This window comes from Monodelphis domestica, chromosome 7 (assembly GCF_027887165.1).
Source record: "Monodelphis domestica isolate mMonDom1 chromosome 7, mMonDom1.pri, whole genome shotgun sequence".
In the NCBI taxonomy this organism is placed as follows: Eukaryota; Metazoa; Chordata; class Mammalia; order Didelphimorphia; family Didelphidae; genus Monodelphis; species Monodelphis domestica.
In genome coordinates, this window is record NC_077233.1 from 221,269,504 (window position 1) to 221,290,832 (window position 21,329).

Sequence of the window (21,329 nt, forward strand, 5' to 3'; positions counted from 1 at the left end):
TATTTTGAGCATCAAAGGAGGCTTCTCACAAAGCTCTGAGTCTTTGGTCTTTTTTTTTTAAACTTTTACCTTCTGTCTTGGAATCAATACTGTGTATTGGTTCCAAGGCAAAGGAGTGGTATGGGTGAGGCAGTGGGGGTCAAGTGACTTGCCCAGGGTCACACATCTGGGAAGTGTCTGAGGCTAGATTTGAACCTAGGACCTCCAGTCTCTAGGCCTGGCTCTCAATCCACTGAACTACCCAGCTGCCCCCTGGGTCTTTGGTCTTGACTAGAGTCTGACTTTATTGTGGCACCAGCCCTCTCAATAAACCTATTTGTTTTTGTCTTGGAGACTTTGTTTCTCTTATGTGAGTTTCTGCTGATAGAAATTTCACAACAAAGGTTGGAATTGAGAATTGAAGTTTAGCATATATAATGAAACAAAAGAATTTTACATAGAACCATAAATAAGCAAAATGAATATCAAACATTTTGACCTGCCAAGGATTGTCCCCTGCCTCTAGCTATAGTCAATCTTTCCAAACCTCCTGAGACAGACATTTCTGGAAATTTTCATTCCTTCAGTTCAGAGAATGTGCTTGTATCTCCCAAAGATTTAAGCTCTTTAAAATGTTGAGGGGTTGGACCATATCCTCCTTCCTCTTTTATCTTCCTTCACAGATCATTGGATAATGGACTGCCAAGCCCAAATACTTGATAGATATGCATTTATTGAGAAGGATTTAGGAGAGAATAGGAAGTTAAAAATGAAACCAGTAATTTAAAGCATTTCATGTAAGTGCCTTTTTTTTTTAATCCTTACCTTCCATTTTAGAATCAATGCTGGGTATTGGTTCTAAGGCAGAAGAGAGGTAAGGGGCTGGGCCGTGGGAGTTAAGTGACTTGCCCAGGGTCACACAGCTAGGAAGGACTTGAGACCAAATATTTTATGGAGAAGTTGATGGTTTTAACCTACCACTGGCTACTACTACACATTAATTACTTTGCTAAGGTCTGGATCTGATTTTTCATCCAGTCTTTGAAAGATCTGTCTCCTGGCCTGGCTCTCTATCCACTGGCTACATAGGCTGCCCCCTTCATGTAAGTGTTTCTGAGAAGGCAGCCAACTATTCTTTTTCTTCACTTTTCAGTAGTTTACATTTTAAAATTATTACATTGTGGGTTTTTTTTTTACCTTCTGCATTAGAAACATTAATATGTATGGGTTCCAAGGCAGAATTGTGGTAAGGGCTAGGCAGTGGGGGTCAAGTAACTTGCCCAGGGTCACACAGCTAGGAAGTGTCTGAGGCTAGATTTGAACCTAGTACCTCCTGCCTCTAGACCTGGCTCTCAATCCATTGAGCCACCCAGCTGCCCCCTATTACATTGCTTTCTAAGCCCTTAATATTCTTTTACAGAATTTTTGCACTTCCCATCCCTCATATCCTTTTGTTTGTTGGAATTTATTGTGATTTTCTTTGTGGGGTCTCTCAAAAGACTGGATGAAAAATCAGGTCCAGACCTAGCAAATTAATGTGCAGTAGTAGCCAGTGGTAGAGTAAAGCTATCAATTTCTCCATCAATTTTATGAAAATTCTTTGCATGTTCTAAATGGAACTCCTCATCCTAAGACCTTGGTTGGGGTATCCCTAACGTCATGTTATCTGTATCAAACTATCTTTCATTTCTTGGGTCCCTCATGAGTTAGATTGCCAGATGTGTTAGCATAATCCTTAAGACAAAATAGTCAGGATTAGCTCAGTTTCTTTTAGTGGATGCTTAAGAAAAGCCCGGACCATTTATTTCTGATTCTCTGCCAGGTCTGGAGCAGATCTGTCTGTGGCTAGGAACCAAGTATCCGGGGAGGCAGCATATGATACATAATTACCATGACAATGTTATACAGTGGTGATGGTAAATTGAATCAGGCAGCAATGTGTAAATGGAAAATAGACTAAGCCTCCTTTTAGAGCCCTAAGACATTATGCAATGTATTGTTAAGGTTCTGCAAAGAGGAACCAGGGATAGATGGTTTCTGAGATAGTATTCAAACCATGTTCTTTTTGAATCACTAAGTTAAAAGTAATGTAACATAAAGCACTTACTAAGAAACCAATGACAAAAATAGCCATCAGCTAAGAATAATTCTGAAATCAACAATTTGAGAACCTTGGGAAAGCCTTCAAGTAAGACTCCTAACCAAAGGGATAGCCCAGTGTAATGTTCACTGAAAGGTTAGCCTGCTGCTTGGAACCTTTATCACACATTAATCAACTTCCCATTGTGTCCCCAGCTCAAGGCTACGGTCTGATAAATGAAGATAAAAAAATAATAAACCATCAAACTCCTCTAGGAGTCTATAGTTTTATCAGAGGAACCTATACTTGCCTGTATGAGTAAGGATTGACTGTGATGATGGTAATTGACTTCATCTAGCTGATTTCAAAGTTTATGAATTGTAAGGACTTTACAGATGTGGAAGTTCTATTTTTGGGAAGAATTTGTATGATTACTATTTATGGATTTCATTAAGTTAATTTTATTTTATTAGACGCATAGAGTTGGAAGTAATAGCATAGTTTAGAATTTGTGAGGAAGTGAATACTGATCATTCTTTCCAGTTCTTCCCTCTCCTCTATTCCCCCCATGTTACTAGTGAGGAAACAGAAACGGAGAAGTGAAATAAGCCCAGGGTCACACAGCTAAGCTATGGCTCTGGTACATTACATTGCCTCCTAAATCGTAACAGCCATCTGACAAACTGCCCTGTTTTGCAAGTCTTCTAGAAATAGACATGTTATAACCTCTATAATTACCCTTTCCTATATGTAATAACCCTCCTTGTCAGAAAGTTTACCCTTACATTTGGCTTAATTATATTTCGGGCTGCAGTTTGAGCCCAATTTGTCATTTTTGAAAATAGCTTTTCTTTATTTATCTCTTTCCAACTTTGATGACAATATGTCCACTACTTTTAGATTCCTTAAAAAAAACTTTAATTACATTTTTCTTTCAATTAATCACTTTTTTCTCCCTTCCACCCAGCTCCCCCTAAAAAAAAAAAGAAAGAAAAGCAAAACCCTTGAAACAAGTGTGCATAGTCAAGCAAAATTAATTCCTATTTTGGCCATGCTGAAAAATGTGTGTCTTATTTTGCATATTGAATCTTTCACCTTTGGGGGGGGGAAGGTAACCTTCATCATCTGTTCTCTGGAATTATGACTGGCCATTGAATTATCAGAGTTCCTTAGTCATCCAAAACTGATCATTTTCATAACACATTTAGAATGTAAATTTTTCTCCTGGTTCTGCCTATTTCAGTCAGTATCATCATACAAATCTTCTCAGGTTTCTTCAAGACCATCTATTTTATAATTTCTTACAACTTATTAATAATCCATTACATTCATCTGCCTGGCTGGATTTGCTGAACCAATCCCTCCTATCGATAGGCCCTCCAAGACCAGCTTTTCTTTAGTGTCTTCAACAGATTCTCTAGGTCTGTGGTGGCAAAACTATGGCAGGTGTGCCAGAGGGGGCACTCAGAGCCCTTCCTGTGGGCTCACCCCAGGCACTCCAGCACAGTTCTCCAGAGTTTGTTACTAGAAAGCTAGAGGGAGCTCCCCCCTCCCCCCGCCCACTGCTCCCCTTCCCCTGTCCATAGGCACCTAAGGACATTTCTCACATCACCTGCCCCTCTAAAAAGTTTGCCGTTACCACTCTAGGTGGATGCTAGTCATGTCGCCCAACACTAACAATGTAAGATGTTCTATTTGTACTTGATCCGTTATTACTAATAATGCCAGTAGGAAGACCTGGGTTTATAGTTCCTGTCTCTGATTCATACTGGCTATGTGATCCTGGGCTTAACTCTTAGTGCCCAGAGAAACTCTAAAGTTACAGAAATTTTTATTTTACTTTAGTACTTTTTTTAAAGTAATTTTTTACATTAGTACTTTTGTTAAGTCATTTTTGATGTTTTTAAAATTTATTTATTTTTTGAAAATGTTATTTAGTCAATTTATAATATTTTTCCTTGGTTACAAGATTCATGTTCTTTCCCTCCCCTCCCCTACCCCTCCTGTAGCCAAGGCACAATTCCACTGGGTTTTACATGTGTAGTACTTTTGTTAAGTCATTTTTCAATTGTCTAACCCTTCATGACCCTGTTTGGGGTTTTCTTGGCAAAGATACTGGAGTGGTTTGCCATGTCCTTCTCCAGCTCATTTTACAGATGAGGAGACTGAGGCAAATAGTGTCACACAGCTAGTAAGTGTCTGGGGCCAGGATTGAATTCATGTCTTCCTGACTCCAGGCTTGGTGTTCTATCCATTGTACTACCTAGCTGCCCTACACAGAATATAGTGATATATATAGTGATTCAGGGGTTAATTATACCAATGAAATTATAGGTCTATTCCCTATCCCTACTAACTCAAAGTAATGTTATTTATCATTTTAAATTTGCAATAAATTTTGGACATTAAACATTTTATTCATGTTTTATTTTTCCAACATTCCTATGAAATAGGTGAAACCTAATCTTTATAATAATAATAAATATTTATATAATTCCTGGGAAGTAAGTACTGTTATCATTCCCATTTTACAGATGAGGAAACTGGGGCAAACAGTAGTTAAGTGACTTATCTGAGGCTAGATTTTAATTTGCGCTGCCCTGACTGCCTGAGATCTAAGAGCTTTTTATGAAGAAATAAGAGCTTTTCTTTTTATTAATTTCTTTTGTGCTGCTACAATTTGGCAATGTTCATTTACCTTAAAATTGCTGTATCTTCTTAAAACAAAATCCCAAATCTTTAGAAAACCATGGAGTTTTGGGAAGAGAGAGGAAAGGAGTGGAAATGTATGAAAAAAATCAATTCAAACTACATTTTTTTCTGCTAAATATTTTTCATTATCAACAAAATTATTCTAGTTGGTTAGCTTTGAGGACAATGATTTTAAAAAATAATAACTGGAAAAGTTCAGCCTCTTTCTACATATGATTTCTTATGATAAGTTTCAGATTGATTCCTTCCAAGTGTAAGTGACTTGGAAAAGTCTGCAGATTTTCATTCACTTTTGTTTCCTTTTCCTTTGGCCACAAAGCATTTGGTCCTGTATTCAATTCCCCACCCACTGGACAATGGTAGTAATCAGATTTAGTGAGCACAGCTGACTTTTTTTTTTTTTAAACAACAGAGTTATGTGAGAGATAAGTATTTCTATAGAATGTATGATTGAGCACCTGCTACGGAAAGGACACTGTGCTTGCTACTGTGGTAGATACAAAGATGAGTACAACATAACTCTGCCCTCAAGGAATTTACATTGTTGGAATGGTGGGAGGGTTCACACTGATTTCTACCATGAAACATAGTTTGTGGTCAGTATTTCCGAAGAGGCAATGTGATATAGTCAAAAAAGCATCTGATTTGATGGGAGAGGACACATGTCCTGCTACTTATTAGTTAATTCTACTCTCCTAGCTGTGAGAGCTTGGATTAGTCATGTTATTTCTTTTCTTTTAAAATTTTCTTTAGATATTTTTCCATGGTTAAATGATTCATGATCCCTCCCACTCTCGCTGTCGTCACATTATTTCTCTGGACCTCAGTTTGTTCCTCTTTAAAATGAGGAGGGTTGAACCAGATCATTATTTAAATCTCTTCTAACTATAATCCTATGAATTACTTAAGCCATCATTGGTCTCTGAATTTTTAGTCTGTTGCTTAGCCTACCCAGACTCGCACATCTCCAATATAGATATATGTATTTGCGTGACACCCGAGATGAGAGATTGCTTTAATAATTTTCGGCAGTAATGCTATAAAATAAAGCCTTTGAAATTGCTTTATTGTTTCCAGGTAACCTAACTTTTCCCCATGCACTAATGCACTTTTAGACCACATGCATAGTTCAAAGTCCATAAGTGTGAGTGTATGAAATACTCATGTGTTTGTGCTGCTCTAAAGGGGGCAAAGCATGGAGCTGAGGAGAGGGGTGTGAAATGATTAGGTTACCCCGATGTGACTAAATGGTAACTTATTAAGCACAAAGACAATTAGGAAGTGAACCCTGGCTTTCTATGTACTAACTAATCGAAAGCAAATTATGTAAATGGAAGCTTTCAGCTTATTAAAATTCCACTTTTGGAAAAAGTATATCAAAATATAGAATGCTATCTTCCACCCCCCATACCCTCCCCCCCTTCATTTTTGGACATTTCACAGCAGGGCCACACTAAAAGCCCCAGAGGTCGAAGTTCACTGTACTTACTAATCAACACACATAGCATGGGTAGTAGCTGGGAATTCTTTACAGTTTCTCAGAACTGAGCTAGGGAAGGTAGGGGGAGGGGGAGCAGGAAGAAGGACTCTTAAAGTGTCATGCAGATGATATGTGTCCAAGAATATTAATGGCCACACCAATAAACAAATAGGGAAAAAAGGTCTCTAAGTCTGCTTTTCCCAAACTGGTTTTCTTTGGAGTCTTGGTGTTCTTCTGTGCAGTGTCAGTGAGGCTTTGGTGAGAAAATTGACTTTTCTAAAATATTAATTGTGAGAGGCAGTGAGATTGCTCGTGGATAGAGCACCACATCTGGAGGTTCTATTTTCAAATCTGGATCAGATACTTCCTGGCTGTGTGACTGACCCTGGGCAAGTCACTTAAGTCCAGTTGCCTAGCCCTTACCACTCTGGAATTGATTATGATATATTAATTGCAAAATTATGTATGTATGAAACATTATTTCTGATGACATCAACTTTGGGAGTATGAAAATGGGCCTTTTTTTCCTTAACATTTCTTCCAAACTTCCCTTACCTCACTTTTTTGTGGTCATCAAGCATTTATATGTGCCAAGCACTGTGTGTACCAGGTGCTAAGCATATAAAGACAAAAGGGAGAATAGTCTCTTCCCCCAAGAAGCTTACAGGCCAGCTGGGGGAGACAAGATGTACCTAAGTAGCTTCATACACAATAGACACAAGGGCAGTATCATGGCATCTAAGACTGAAAGGGACCTCAGAGACTGTCTCATTCAGTCACTTCCTTTTACAGATGAGGAAACTCAAAACAAGGAGCATTGAAGGGGTTTGGGCAGCTCTGGCAGTGGAGAGGGAGAAGAGGGGAGGTGGGCAGGAATGCCTCAGTAAAGGTTTAATATAGAAGATGGAACTTTAGCCTCCTGAGAGGGTGAGGTAGGAAATCCATTCTCAGCATGGCAGATGGCCAAGGGAAAGGTATGATCCAGGAATCAGCAGGCATTGATGATGTGCCTGTGCCAGGCATGCGCAAGTGTAGGAGTCATCAATGTGGAGATCTTTAAAACTATAGATGATGAGGTTACCAAGGGTTATGTAGAGTGAATATGTAGAAGTGAAGAGGGTCCTGGGGGCACCTAAGTGGCTCAGTGGATGGAGAGCCAAATGTGGAGATGGGAGGTCCTGGGTTCTAATGTAACCTGATACTTTATAGCTGTGTGACCCTGGATAAGTTACTTAACCCCCATTGTCTAGCCCTTACCACTCTTCTATCTTAGAATTGATATTAAGACAGAAAGCAAGCATTTAAAAAAAAAAAAGGAAGAAGAAGAGGGTCCTGGGAAGAGTCTTTGGTTATACCTACAATTAAGGGGTATGTTGTGTACAGCAAAGGAGAGTGAAGAAGAGTGGTCAGACAGGTCAGAGGAGAGCCAAGACTGGAGTGACTATCCAGGAACTGGTTAACAATTTCACATGCTGCATAGGAGTCAAGAAGAAAGAAGATTGATTAAAGGCCATCAGATTTGGCAGTTGGTAGATTATGAATATTGTTCACCATTCTCTTCAAATCTCTACCTTTCCTCCATAACCCCACAACATTTATGGGTCCCATTCTTATACTTCTCTTTCTGGAAAATAACATTTTAATAACTTCTTTTTTATTTTATGTTACTTTATATTTCCTAATATATTTTCCCTTGCCCCCATCCAGAGAACCATCCCCTATAATAAAGAAGAAAAAAATTCAGCAAGATCAGATTAATATATTGAAAAAGCTCAACATTACATACATTTATGTGCAAAGTTCCACACAGAAAACCCCCAACTTCTGCAAAGAAGTGGGTAGAAGTATCTTCTCACAGCTCTTCTTTTGAAGCCTATATTTTCATCTCCACAAACTTAGAAAGTACTTTGGGGTGAATGGGACTGTCCCACATTTTTCATGACTAATCTGTAAGGGGTCACTGCCAGCTGGTGAGTCATAGTGGGTTTTTTTTTTTTTTTTTGAGTTTTGAACCACTTATTTCCCAGGAACTAAAACCAGGTTAGTGACTTATTTCTGTCAAGTCTCCCAGAGTCTCTAGAAGTTGACTAGGATAATCCATACTTATACCAATACTTATTAGTCAAAGTATCTTCTGCTACTGTACTTTCATTCCCTTGAGAAGTAATTTATACCAATAGGTATTTGAATAAATATGAATTTAATAAAATATTTACACATTTTCAGATTCTTTACTCCCTCTGAAACATTTGTAGGAATAGTTTCTTTAACTGTTCCTATTATAGTTTGCTTAAAATTGAACATTCAGTATCACTAAAGCCCTTCACTGATGCTTCATTGTGAAATGGAAGAAACTTTGGGTTCTCAAGGCCCGGGATGGTGGAAAACAAGTTCTATTAGGTCCTGCTGGGAAGGTAAAGTTTCCTCTACAAGCCCAATGATGGACTGGGGCTATCATCCTTGCTAAGTTCGGTGAGGCTCATCACCACCAGGTTTGTGGTGATGAAAATGAAAGTTTTGACTACAGCAGCCTATAAAATTTGCTTATAGATGTGGAGACATTTTAATCTTCATTGGTGAAAGGTGTAACCCCACCAATTAATTTAAAGATCTTTTAAAATACTGAATAAGCATTCCTGAGCATTTTCACTTGTTAGCTGCCATAGGCAATTTGTAGATCCCCATCTTTTAAGAATTTAAATTCAGAAAGCATCATGGCATGTATATATATATTATATATAATATATATATATATATAATATTGAAATTTCTTCTAATTATCCTTTCATGTAGTTTTCTCTTTTTTCTTCTTCTTATGACTTGTGTTTTTCTTGTTAAAAATGATTGGTAGACTTGAAATGGATACCTCCAAATAATCAGCCACAATTTAACTTATATCTCCAAATAATGAAGAGCTGTAGAAGATTCCCTATTTAGATTGTTTCATCACTCTCCTTGATTTTAGCAGTGATTGAAAGCACTTCCTGAGATTGAAAGACTTGGGCCATCTTTAATTCCAGCAGTTACTCTCCAGAATTCATTTCTAAGTTTTTTAATTAAAATTTTGTTCTATATTCTGCCTATTAGAGCATGCTTTATTTTTTTCCTGCAGTAGAAAACTAATTATCCTGTGTACCCTTTTGAAATGCTTTTAAATTAAAAATAAATGGGGAAAAACTTTATTTAAAACTAAAATTGAATTTCATAAATCAGTTTCTGGGATAATGAATAAAGATATGGGTATATGGGTTCCAGTTGTGTAGTATTTTATGAGGTGCTAGGAAAATTTGAAAGGACAAACCATGTAGAACAATTTTGTTTATATTGAAATGATTCAAGATTCATTATTCATTCAAAAAAGTGTTTATTAAGTAACTCAAATAAGTTTTAAGTTATTAAGTTAACTACTATGTAATTTACACCCTGCCAGCTGTTGGGGATACGAAGAAAAGTGAAACAAGTCTCTGGTCTCATGGAGCTTCCAATCTCCTGAGACCAAATAGCATGTACATAAGTAAGTAAATTATATATAGATATAGATAGAAATGAGATAGACAGATGGATAGATAGATGGATGGATGGATAAATTTCTGAGTGATTAGGGCAGAGCACTAAAAGGTAACTCTTTAGCTGAGCAAAGAGGGAGTCTAAGAGGTAAGGATTAAGAGAGTTCATTCCTGGCCTGGAGTATACACTATGCCAAGTGGTAGATAAGAAGTCTTCTATGGGGAATAGGAGGCAGATCACTTTGGCTAGAGCAAAGGGTACACAAAGAGGGGTGGGTAGGAATATGTGATAAGTAGTGAAGCGGGATTGTGATGGACTTTAAATGTCAAACAGAGGAGTTTGTATTTTCTTTTAGAGACAATTGGGAGTTCCTGGAGTTTTTTTTTTTAATTTAAATTTATTTGTTTGTTTGTTACATTAAAATACCCAGGTAACTTCCTCTTTCCCTCCTCTCCCTCCATTAAAGAAGACATAATTTGACCAAAAGATATATGTGTATATAAAACTGTGTCTTACTTATTTCTGTTTATCAGTTTTTTCCTCTGGTGGTGGAAACACAAGTCGTTCTACAAATGATATTTCTGTTGTCATATATAAGAGGTACAACAACCTGACCTATGGTGTGGTAATATCCATTTAGCTGTTGCCTGGAGGATAGATTGGAGGGGAACGAGGGGAGAGACTTGAGACAGAGAGATCAAATAAACAGATGTTGTAATATTCCAAGTGAGAGACAAGGAAGGCCTGGACTATGATGGTGGCCATATGAGTGGTGAGAAAGGACTAGTTTTGAGGGTTGTTGTGGAAGTAAAGTTGGCAAGATTTGACAACCGCCTGGATAATGTGTAGGGGGTGTGATTAAAGAGAAGGGAAGATGCAAGGATAACTTACACTTTGCAGGTTGGAGTGGCTGGAAGAATGGCAGATGATGTCCTTGAGAAAAATGGGAAAATTAGGAAGCAGGATGACTTCATGGTATGGTAATATGTCTGAGTATGAAATACCAGCTAGGCATGTAGTTGGAAATGTGGCATTCAGTGATTTGGGACTAGAATTGAGGAGAGAGAGAGAGAGAGTATAGTTGTGGATATGTAAATTGAATCAGATATAAATGAGAAGGTTTGACTTGAGTGAAACTAATGGAGTTGAGTTTTAGTCCTTTTTATTCCTAATCTGGATGGCCTCTATTTGTTTTATTGGCTCAGTTGCTTTAATAAATATCTAATTGCTCAAGCTTAAAAACCTCTTTAGAACTCTATAACTCGTAAGTTCCACTCATGATAAAATGGAAGACTCAAGGTAAATAAATCTTTTGCTGTTATTATGCAAGCCACATAATACTTGTACCTTGTTTATCTTTTTGGTCATGTTTGTGGTTTTTTTTTTTTTTGGTGTGGTTTTTCTTTAAAAAAAAAAACAAAACAAAAAACCCTTTCCCCTCAGTCTGGTCAGTATATCAGCAGCCAGTATAAGATAACAAAAGTAGGAGTAAGCATGTAAAGGGGATCATAGAAGTCACTTATAAACACTCCCATAAATTTTGGGAGCATAACAGATACTTACAAACTGTCACATAAATTAGGGGAGCATAGGAGCCAATTGTAACTGCCTTATAAATTAACTGAGATGGCATCCTGAGACAGTGCGCTAAATTAGGGGAAGCCAGCTAAGCCCATTAGTAATATCATTTATGGTCTGTAACCACACATAGAAAACGTTATGTAAAGAACTTACCATAAGTAAAGAACTAATGACAAGGTGATACTGATAACTTTGAGATGAGATTAATATGTTAATTAAGCCTAACGTGGCATGGTTTAGAGTTAATCCCCCCCCCCACCAAGACCCTATAAAAATGGGACCCCAAACTCTTGCTCCTTGAGCACTCCACCTGCTACAGACCCATTTTACCCAAGTGCTCCCAATTCCAAACAGTCATTACACCTCTTCTCCCTCTCCCTCCCTCCACCACCCCCATTCTCTTCCTGCCTCTGTATGCTGGTAGAGTGTGATTGAAGCATTATTCCCCATATGTTGTCAAGATGCTCTTTTCTCGAGTAGCCAAAGACCTGGACATGTTTACCCCAACCTACTGGGAACCCCGTTTATGGTTCCCTTCCCTTAGACTGGCATAGCTAAGTGGCAAAGTGGATAGAGGTCTGGGCCTTCAGCCAGGAAGTCTCATCTTCCTGAGTTCCAATCTGACTTCAGACACTTTGCCTCAGTTTCCTCATCTATAAAAGGAGTTGGAAAAGGAAATGGCAAAACTCTCCAGGATCTTTGCCAAGAAAGCTCCAAATGGGGGGTAGCTGGGTATCTCAGTGGATGGAGAGCCAGGCCTAGAGACAGGAGGTCCTGGGTTCAAATCTGACCTCAGACACATCCCAGCTATGTGACCCTCGGCAAGTCACTTGGCCCCCATTGCCTAGCCCTTACCACTCCTCTGCCTTGGAACCAGTACCCAGTATTGATTCCAAGACAGAAGGTAAGGGTTTAAAAAAAAAATTAAAAAGCTCCAAATGGGGTAAAAAAGAGTAGGACATGACTGAAAAGCTACTCAACAACAAAATCCTTTAGGTCATAAATTGGATTGGGGGCCTAAGGCTTAAGACCTTTGGAGGTTTATAGTTGCCTTTTTAGTGGATGAGCATGGCACCATGTACCTGTTGATAGTAGATGAAGGCAGTCAGAGAATTTTGTGCTCCCTCCTCAGAAGGGAATCCCTCAGTATTGGGTCATGATCACTTAATGGACAATTCAGTATTTGTCAAAATGGGATTCTTATGATGGCACCTTTAGAGGTCTTCCTGTTTTCAAAACATCCTGGTGGTGCCTCTTGTAGAGTTCCCAAGCGTATTTGGCTTACAGGGCTACTCTTAATGGAGGTATCAAAAGATACAGCAGGAAAACCATTTTTAAGAACTTGTTCTTCCTGCTTTAAAAAATATTAATGTAATGTTTACTTGTGGATTAGGTGACTTTTGAGGGAAATGTAGCAAAAAGGAGGGTCTCTTTCATCTGTTTCCTAGAAAGGTCCTCCAGCTGCTTGACTGATGTGTCTTAAGAACTTCTTACACTCATGTTTCAAATGCTGTCACATTTAAGCCATATCCTGGCCTCTAAGAAGAGATGGGAGGCCTGTCTTTTTACATAAATTCCTAAGAATAGCTGTCTACCCTCATTGCCTGCATTTCCTCTTCTCTCACCCACTTCTCAGTCTCTTGCAATTTGGCTTTTGACCTCCCCACTTAAATGGAACTGCTCATTCCATTTATTAACTGCTAAATCTGATGACTTTTCTCATTCCTTTAGCATTCTTGATTTCTTTGTAGCATTGGACACCAATGACCACTCTTTTTCCTCTTGGTTACTGTTCCCTCTACCCTCTATTTTCATGACACCATTTCTTCTGATTCTTCTGTTACCTGCCTGACCTGCTTCTTGGTCTCCTTTGTGGGATCATCACCCATTTCCTATCCCAAGGGATCTGTCTTGGAGTCTTTTCTCTCTCTTTCTATTTATCTATACTTATCTATTTAGATAGTTATTAATAGATTTACAGATTTTTTTATGGACATGCCTATATATATAGATATAGATTTATATACCATTTTATCTTAGGGTCTAAAAAGCTTCAATTATTCAATTATTATTCTCTTTGCCTCAGGCCCATGGTTAAAAGTACCCCCACACAACAGGAATTAATACAAGAAACAGGCTTGCTGAATTATAAAGGTTCCATGGGCCACTATCTCATCGATTACATCTTAAGTCATAATTTTGCCAAAACTTTTTTTTTTATTCTCTTATGTAACTGGATGGATAATTTTGGAGAATTATCCAGGCATAATGTGGCACTGGTCTTGGAAGCAGGAGAGTTGGGTTTGACTCTTGCTTTAGCAAAACTACAACTAGGGTAAATAGCCATGATTTTATCCAGGGTACCAAAAAAGAGAAGGTACTTGGCTCTTTTTGTAGAATAGAAACAGTTGAACTTAACACCTAGTTAGAAAGAATTGTTAAACTAGGAAACTCATGAATAGCATGTTGTGGCTATGACCTAGTAGAAGCACCTCTGAGTCTTCCCCTTGCCGTGAAATTTTGGGCTATTGGCTTTGTGGTCTTCTGGCATTTCCTTTTCCCCACTCCACATTTGAGCCTTATACTCTGATGAATGGCCTTAGTGTAAAAATTACTATTATGCCCTGGACTATACTGATTTTGCTTCACTCTCTGTTCTCCCTTCTGTAAGTTGGGGATAATGCTTGACAGTATTTTACTTTGCAGGGTTTTTGTGAGGTCATCTCTTTGAAAACCTTAAAATGACATCTACATAGGAGCTTTTTTTAGCTGAATGAAGAAAATGGGTGATATTCGAAAGCATTAGACCTTTAGTATTTTAATGAGAGCCATCTACATCTTTATCATCATCATTATTCTATTAACATTATTAAATCAAAAATGCCATGCTATTACATTCTCTGTTGGGTATGATAAACTCTACAACAACACTCACAATTTCATTCCACATTCTTTTAAATGCCAAGATTATTGTAAACATATACATTGAAGAAGTCAGCAATTCAGATCAGACTAGCATTAGAATAGCTGTTATGTTATTCAAGGAGAAGCCTCCTCATGAATGTAAATCTAGCTTACACAGGTGACTGTGACTTATCTATGAACAAGGTGGTGGGCCAAATGAGCTCATGTATTTTAGAATTGATGGCCACTCTAAGAAAGATTACAATATTTAAAGGTGTCTATGAATGATGTGTTTCATTTGAGTGCTAGTCAAGTGTCAAAGTGTATAGCAGTAGATTATAAATCATGAGACTTGATTTCCCACTATGACATCAAATTTAGAATAGTTCAAACAGACTTTAGCCAGAAGTCTTCATGTTCATTATACAAAGTGGTAGATTTATTCTCAGTAGCTAAGTTTCCATTTAAAGTGCTACATCTCCACAGAAACATCTTAATAAATTTAAGTTTTCCCACTTGTTGTTTTGGCAGTTTTCTCCCAGGAGAAGTAACAAAAGTCCACATGAAGACTAGCAGAACATTGTGATTCTGTCATCTGTTGATTCTTCTTTGCCATAGGAAAACATACTGTGATCATTTCTATCTTTAACTATTATTAGGGCTCTCTGATCCATATGCAAAGTGAGAGATTTTTAAGGTGTGTTTTTTAGTAACTCCAATTATAATTAAGAAAACTTGACCAAAATTTACATGTCAAACCAAGTTTACAGTAGTATCTAGATCAGTGGTTCCTAATATTTTTTTTCCTTCCAGGAACCCCTTTCAATAAAAAATAATTTGTTGTGAATTCCTAGAGTAACAATATATTACTCATAATATTCAATAATTATTTAACATATAAGGTTCCATTGAAGAATTTTGAAATTCTTTGAATATTGTTGAGAACCCTCAAAGGTTCACAAGCCACTAAACAGGAACCACAGAGCTGGACAATATTAGAAACCCTTGAGAGGAAAAAGAAATATTTGTATTTTTCCCCCTTCCCTAGCTACCTGTGCATTTGTTAGTGGCACACAGTTTTGGTCTACATTGATGAAAAAACTTTCACAGTTGTCTATTTACACAGCACTGCTAAATTTTACTTCTGTCTGCTCACTGTTCTCAGGAATAACTGACTTGAGGGCAGCATGACAGAAACGATTTAGGGCTGACAAGTTGCTTTTCTGTTCAATATATAGCCTCAGTTTTTCTCTAAAGGTTTCCCCAAGAAAGCTATAGATGAGTGGGTTTAAGCAGCTGTTTGAAAAAGCTGCTAGGTTAACTATATGGCCAGTTAAAGGATAGGCATGGCGGAAAGACTGTTTGCATGAAGAAATAGCTGGCTCCTTTCTTTGCAAGAGGTGTACACTAATGAAGACATTTTCAGGTAGCCAGCAGATAAAGAAAACTAGGACCACAGCAAAAATCATTCGGAGGGCCTTTTGCCGCCGCAGCCTCAGGCTCCGGTGCTTGTGAGCCTTGATGAGAACTCGGACAATGAGTGAGTAACAGAGACCGATGATGGCAAAGGGGATGATGAACCCCAAAGTAATCTCAAGCCACTGGATTTCTTTCACATCGGCAAAACAGAAGCAGACCTCTTCTGTGTGCTGCAAATGGACAGCTGTAAAAGGGACCAGTGTAGCAGAGATGGATGCCATCCAGATGAGGCCACAGCTCAGCCGGGCATGGTGCTTTGTGCGAAAAAGGCTGGATCGCATGACCTTAGCTAGGGCGATGTAACGGTCAAAACTCATCCATGTCAGGAAGAAAATACTGCTATACATGTTAATTTGCAGGAACAGAGACATAAAGGTACAGAGGATTGTGATGTCATAATACTTCTCATCTAGGTTAAATACTTCTATCAAGGAGTCAGCTACCAGGATGAGATCCGCCGCTGCAAGGTTGATGAAGTACAGGTCAGGGATTGTCATCTTTTCACGAAAGCTGATGTTCACTACTAATATCAGAATGTTCCCCACAAAGCCAATAGGAAAGAGAAAGATAGTGTAGAGACACGAGAGGAAAAGACCAATAACATACTGTTGGTGTTCATATTGGTCATTAGCTTGTTTGAAAGGGTCAGTTTCATTGAGCAGGTGCGATTGGTTCAGTTCAAAGGTTGTACTATTGCAATCCACTGGCGACAGGGTACCTGCATGATAAACCTCCATGGTAAAGGCCCTTGCTGCACGGATTACATAAGTATCCCCACTCTGGTTGTAAAAGCTCACGTATAGCTAAGTTTTTATGACTTTCCAAAGGGTTCACGAAAATCTCTTTTAAATGTTTGGTACATCTGATACATCTTCAGAAAAAAAATCTACCTCTGGACTGAGGATAGTCAATATTGGGGAAAATCAAGGGAAAGTTGTTATAAGCAAACTTTCTAGATTTTTGAGTTTATATGTTGCAAAAAGGTCATTGATTACCAAAGAGGAAGAAAATAGTGAGATTGTCTGCAGTTCTTTAAATGAAAGCTTTTAAAGCTGGAATCACAGAAGTGGTTTTTATTGTTGTTGTTGTTTTTAATCTTAAAGGTAATTAACAAGTCCTTAATCTGTCTTCTGGATGTCTTCTCATGTAGTTTTAGATCAGCTATTCATACTTGCTCTCTGATGTTTCTTGACTATCTGGAAACCTAGGAAGAGTAAATAGAAAAAGTATTACTGTCTCATTCCTAGCCTCAGCTTGGCTCAAACACCAATATACTTCTCATAAGGATCCATATGCTGTTGGCCAGTTCTCTCTAGAGCACTGTATGACCCAGAGAGTTAAATAAAGACCTAAGCTTTTTGCCATGTTATATTGGAGAGATGGTTAATATCGAAAGGGTCCTGAAGGATTTTGAGGGAAATGTGGTCTCCCCCCCTTACAGATTTGAAATGCTTTTTAATCTGAGCTGGAGAATAGTCAGTTAAAGTGATTCATCTTTCTTTTATGCAACATATTCCTTTGTTTTTATAGCCAAAATAGCATGCTTGTTAAGGAGCATGACTATTTGAATAGGAAAACCATAGGAAAACTACTATCACAGACAGAGGAAATTAACTTGGTTTAATCAGCTGATTGAGAATAAAAGAGGATGGGAAAGGAAAAAACCAACTTTTATGAAGGAAAAGATAGCATAAATAGGGAGCTTAACATGAAACAAAATTAAATTTTTAAAATTTTAGTTTGTGTTTCAACAGATTTTGGAGAAGATATTTTGCCTTTTGACAATGATTAGATCAAGTGCTGAAATTGAAACAATGGAATTGTGCATACAAAATGAAGTAAAGTTGATCTTGAGGGAATTTACAAATATATCAAACAAAGAAAATCCTGGTAATTAAAAAATTAAATGCCATTAACAAGTCATGTCCTTATAAGTAATTATATTTTATAATGCCATTTTTAACCAGTAAATATGTTTCCTATAAATTGTTTTTTTTTTAATAATACTTGTCTATAATATAAGACATCTAGGTGTAACTTCTATTCTTATTGTCTTCATTTAGCTGTATTTTAAAGGTTAAATCATTTCCTATGTGAAATAATTTTTTAGTTTAAACATTTGTCCTCACTCATGGTTGGAGACTAGTTTAGCTACTAATCTGTAAATGATGATTATCAGCATTTTGGTTTTAGTATAGCATCATTTGACTTCACAGCTATCTTCCAAAGTTATATGGGAATTACATTTATTTTTCAGTTTAAAGCAAATTAAGTTGGGTTTTCTTTTGAGAATTTTTTTTGACATCTTTTATTAGGTATCATATAAAATTCTCAGTTGAGATGTTTCAGAGCTAGAGTTGTTTTGTTTTCCTACAGCTTGAGTATGGTATTTTGGGATTTTAGCTGTATTGGTGAGCTGGGGTTGTTATTTGAAAATGTTCAACAGCTTTTGTTTGGCTGAGGTTAATAAAGATCTATTTACTTAGTATGTCACATAAATTTGTCTTTATTACGTGTTGTTTTTCTGTCTTCATTCATTCTTGGGTAGATAATTTTTGTTTGAACTACACAACTATGACTATTCACTTGCATTCTGATCATTACAATTAAAAACCTGCATTTAGTTTCATTTTTAAAACTATTTTAAAAGTTTCTTTTTCTATTTAAACACTTGGGATTTTTTTCCAGAATAAAGTTCTAAAGGGATATTCTTTTAAAAATACTTTAAAGATTTCATTTGTTCCTATACCCATATTAACTAACTATACATTCCAAAAGGAAAAAAAAAGACTTCTTTGTTATTTCCACATATTTAGAGCCTTTGGGTTCACAAATTAGTGTTTTATGATAGTCAAATAAAAAATAAACATAAATCAAGTATTAAATTTATTACTACCTCACTACTCCCATAAAGATTGACAGCATATTTATAAATATATAAACCTTCCTGATGGTTTTAAAATTTGATATCAAATTATTTATGTTTCAAATCTCCACTGGTCTCACAGTAAAGGAAGAATCAGGCTAGATCTTTATCAGCTCTATTAGCTTTGTAATTTCTGATATCAATTTACATTTGCTTGATATATTTCTTTCAGAGGAATATTAATCAACCTATTATTTTTGATAGTTGGCAAGCTTTTTTATTGAAAGAGTGAGTAAAGTACTATAATATAGGTTAGAGTCTTCGTAATCCTATTTCCTGGAAGTATGATGTATTGTTCCTTGAATGAAATAATGCCAGACTGCTAGTAATTTTATTTATGGCATGCTTTATGAAAATTACCTTAGCGCAAATCTTTATTTACTGTCAGCAAGTCAAGAAAATTTCTCTCTACAGAGCAAAGTTTTGCTTTTATCATTCAAATAGCTGTACATGCCTGGAATTTTAGGTAGACTGTCTCCCGTGGAAAACTGTTAACTCTACCAAAAGGAACTGCCAAATTCAGAAGTAATAAAAGGGAAGGGTTGTCTGACAAGCAATTAAAAGATCAAACCAGAGAAAGGTATATTCATTTTAAAAACAAACACAAGTCTTTTAGGAAAGCATCCAGGGAAACCTTTGCTACAAAGTACATCAAGAATTGAGCCTTACCTGAGCAGATCCGGCAGTCCTTTCACATGTGTTTGTTCAAGACAGACTCCCTTTGTCTTCATGGTCTGTACTTTTGTGTACCTTTCCAGGGTTTGTCGGTTCACCTAGGCCAGGATAGGAGCAAGACACTAGCTTAACTTTTCTGGAAACACTAGCTTAACTTTTCTGGAAAGTAGTTGGGATGATAAAGCGGCTGTACTGGATGCTACCTGTTGAATAATTCAGTAGCAGCAAATAGGTAGAAGGAGGAAAAGCACCACACCACTACTGAAACCTGGTTAAAAACATTACCCTGAGTAAGTGACTGTCATTGTTCTTGACAGCAGATGCAGATCTTGCTGCCTGTCCTTGGCAACAAAACAGGGCTTTATAGATTTCCCAGGGTCCTTCTAATTTGTGTTCAGCTGAAGTGGTGCTGAACAGGCTTCCTTTTAAGGCTAAATTTAACCATTTTTCTGCTGGCTTTTTTTTTTTAATAAACATACTGTATCCATAGAACTTTACTTTTCTTTCTTATCTCTGGCAGCAAGCTACGTCTTGTTAAGCATTTTAAAAAGTGAGTTTCTAGTTAAATCCCTTTTCCTGAATACTTAACCATCTCCCTATGTTAAGCTCCTACAGCCTCCACCCTACTTCAAGCCTTTAGTATCCCTTGCCTGAACTACTGCAGTTGGTCTCTTTTCCTCCAGTTTCTCCATGCCTTAATCCATCCTCAACATTTGCTAGACTGGTATTCCCAACACGGGTCTGATCCCTTCATTTTCTTCCTCAAAAAGCTTCAGTGGCTCCCAGTTGCCTTTGGATTGTTCCTTCTGACCTTTCAGGCTGATGTTAAATTACTTCCTTTCACACACTCTATGCGTATGTGGTTTTTTTTAACCCTTACCTTCTCTTTTAGAATCCATACTCCAGTTCTAAGGATAGAGAAGAAGGATGAGGGCTAGGCAATGGGGGTTAAGTGACTTGTCCAGGGTCATACAGCGAGGCAGTACCTATGGTCACATTTGAATCCAGAATCTCCTGACACCTGGCTTGGCTCTCTCTCCCCTGGGGAACCTAGCTAGCTGCCCACACACTCCCTATAATCTAAGCAAATACTTTTCATTTCCCCACCTATGTGTCTTTGTATAAGCTGCTCCCAGCCCTTTCCCTAGTATTTCTACTGCTCTTCTTCACCTCCATCTTTTGGAACCTCTAGCCTCAGGGAACTTCTTATCTAAGATCCTTCCTATCCCCTATCCTCATTGCCAGGGTTCTCCCAATTTTTGTGGCATTGCTTTGTATCTCCTCTGTCTTTATTTTAATCTATATGTTGTTTCCCTCAGTGGAATATAAACAATTTTATAATTGTCTTTGTATCCCTAGTATCCAATATTTAGTAGGAGACATTTAATTAAGTACATGTTTGATTGAATGTCACTGGTCCTTGATAGCATTATTTTACATTTGTCAGTATTTGTTTACATTTAAATATTTGTTTGCCTTAGTTATTGTACCTGATTTTAAATGCATACTTTAAATAATCTTATACATTTAGATAATAGTTTATAAGAAGCAATATATATATGTGTGTGTGTATATACATATATATATACACTCTCTCATATATATATATATATATATATATATATATGAGAGAGAGTTTGATCTCATTCTGTAACAAAAAAGGTTACTCTTTGGAAAATCACATGTAAGTTCATCAAAGTGGTTTTACTCCCCCAAATTGCCACATAACGTGATGACCCCCCTCACATTAGTCATCCCCTTTCATTTTCAATTGAATTTTTGCTCTGCCACATAGTAATAATTGCCTGGAATAACCAAACCCTTATATACATTTACAATGCCCCTCCTCCCTCCAGACCTGTTAGAGGCATACTTACTGGCATTATATAGACAGAGAATCAGCTTTTCTTCAGAAACAGCCAGTGTATCTAAACAGTCTTCTGGGTCTCATCTCTAAAAGGAATTGAGCTGACATTTCCCAATACCCCACCTACTGGTTGATGGAA

At 37.3% G+C, this 21,329-nt stretch overlaps 2 protein-coding genes across 4 annotated transcripts in view; one reads left to right on the top strand and one right to left on the bottom strand.

The window, feature by feature from the left end:
• Positions 1–21,329, top strand: part of C7H7orf50 (chromosome 7 C7orf50 homolog) — a 388,436-nt gene that overhangs the window by 64,863 nt on the left and 302,244 nt on the right. The window lies entirely within an intron of this gene.
• GPER1 (G protein-coupled estrogen receptor 1) lies at positions 14,142–21,293 on the bottom strand. Of its 3 annotated transcripts, none has more exons than XM_016423906.2 (3): positions 21,201–21,293; positions 19,318–19,421; positions 14,142–16,926 (listed from the first exon to the last, which is right to left on the bottom strand). In XM_016423906.2, exon 3 carries the CDS (start codon positions 16,457–16,459, stop codon positions 15,362–15,364), a length of 1,098 nt encoding a protein of 365 aa, XP_016279392.1. In that variant the 5' UTR covers positions 16,460–16,926; positions 19,318–19,421; positions 21,201–21,293; the 3' UTR covers positions 14,142–15,361. The 3 variants fall into 3 exon arrangements, with proteins under 3 accessions (XP_016279392.1, XP_016279394.1, XP_056660291.1); XM_016423908.2 differs by lacking the exon at positions 21,201–21,293 and adding an exon at positions 19,609–20,142; XM_056804313.1 differs by lacking the exon at positions 21,201–21,293 and having other exon boundaries at positions 19,318–20,150.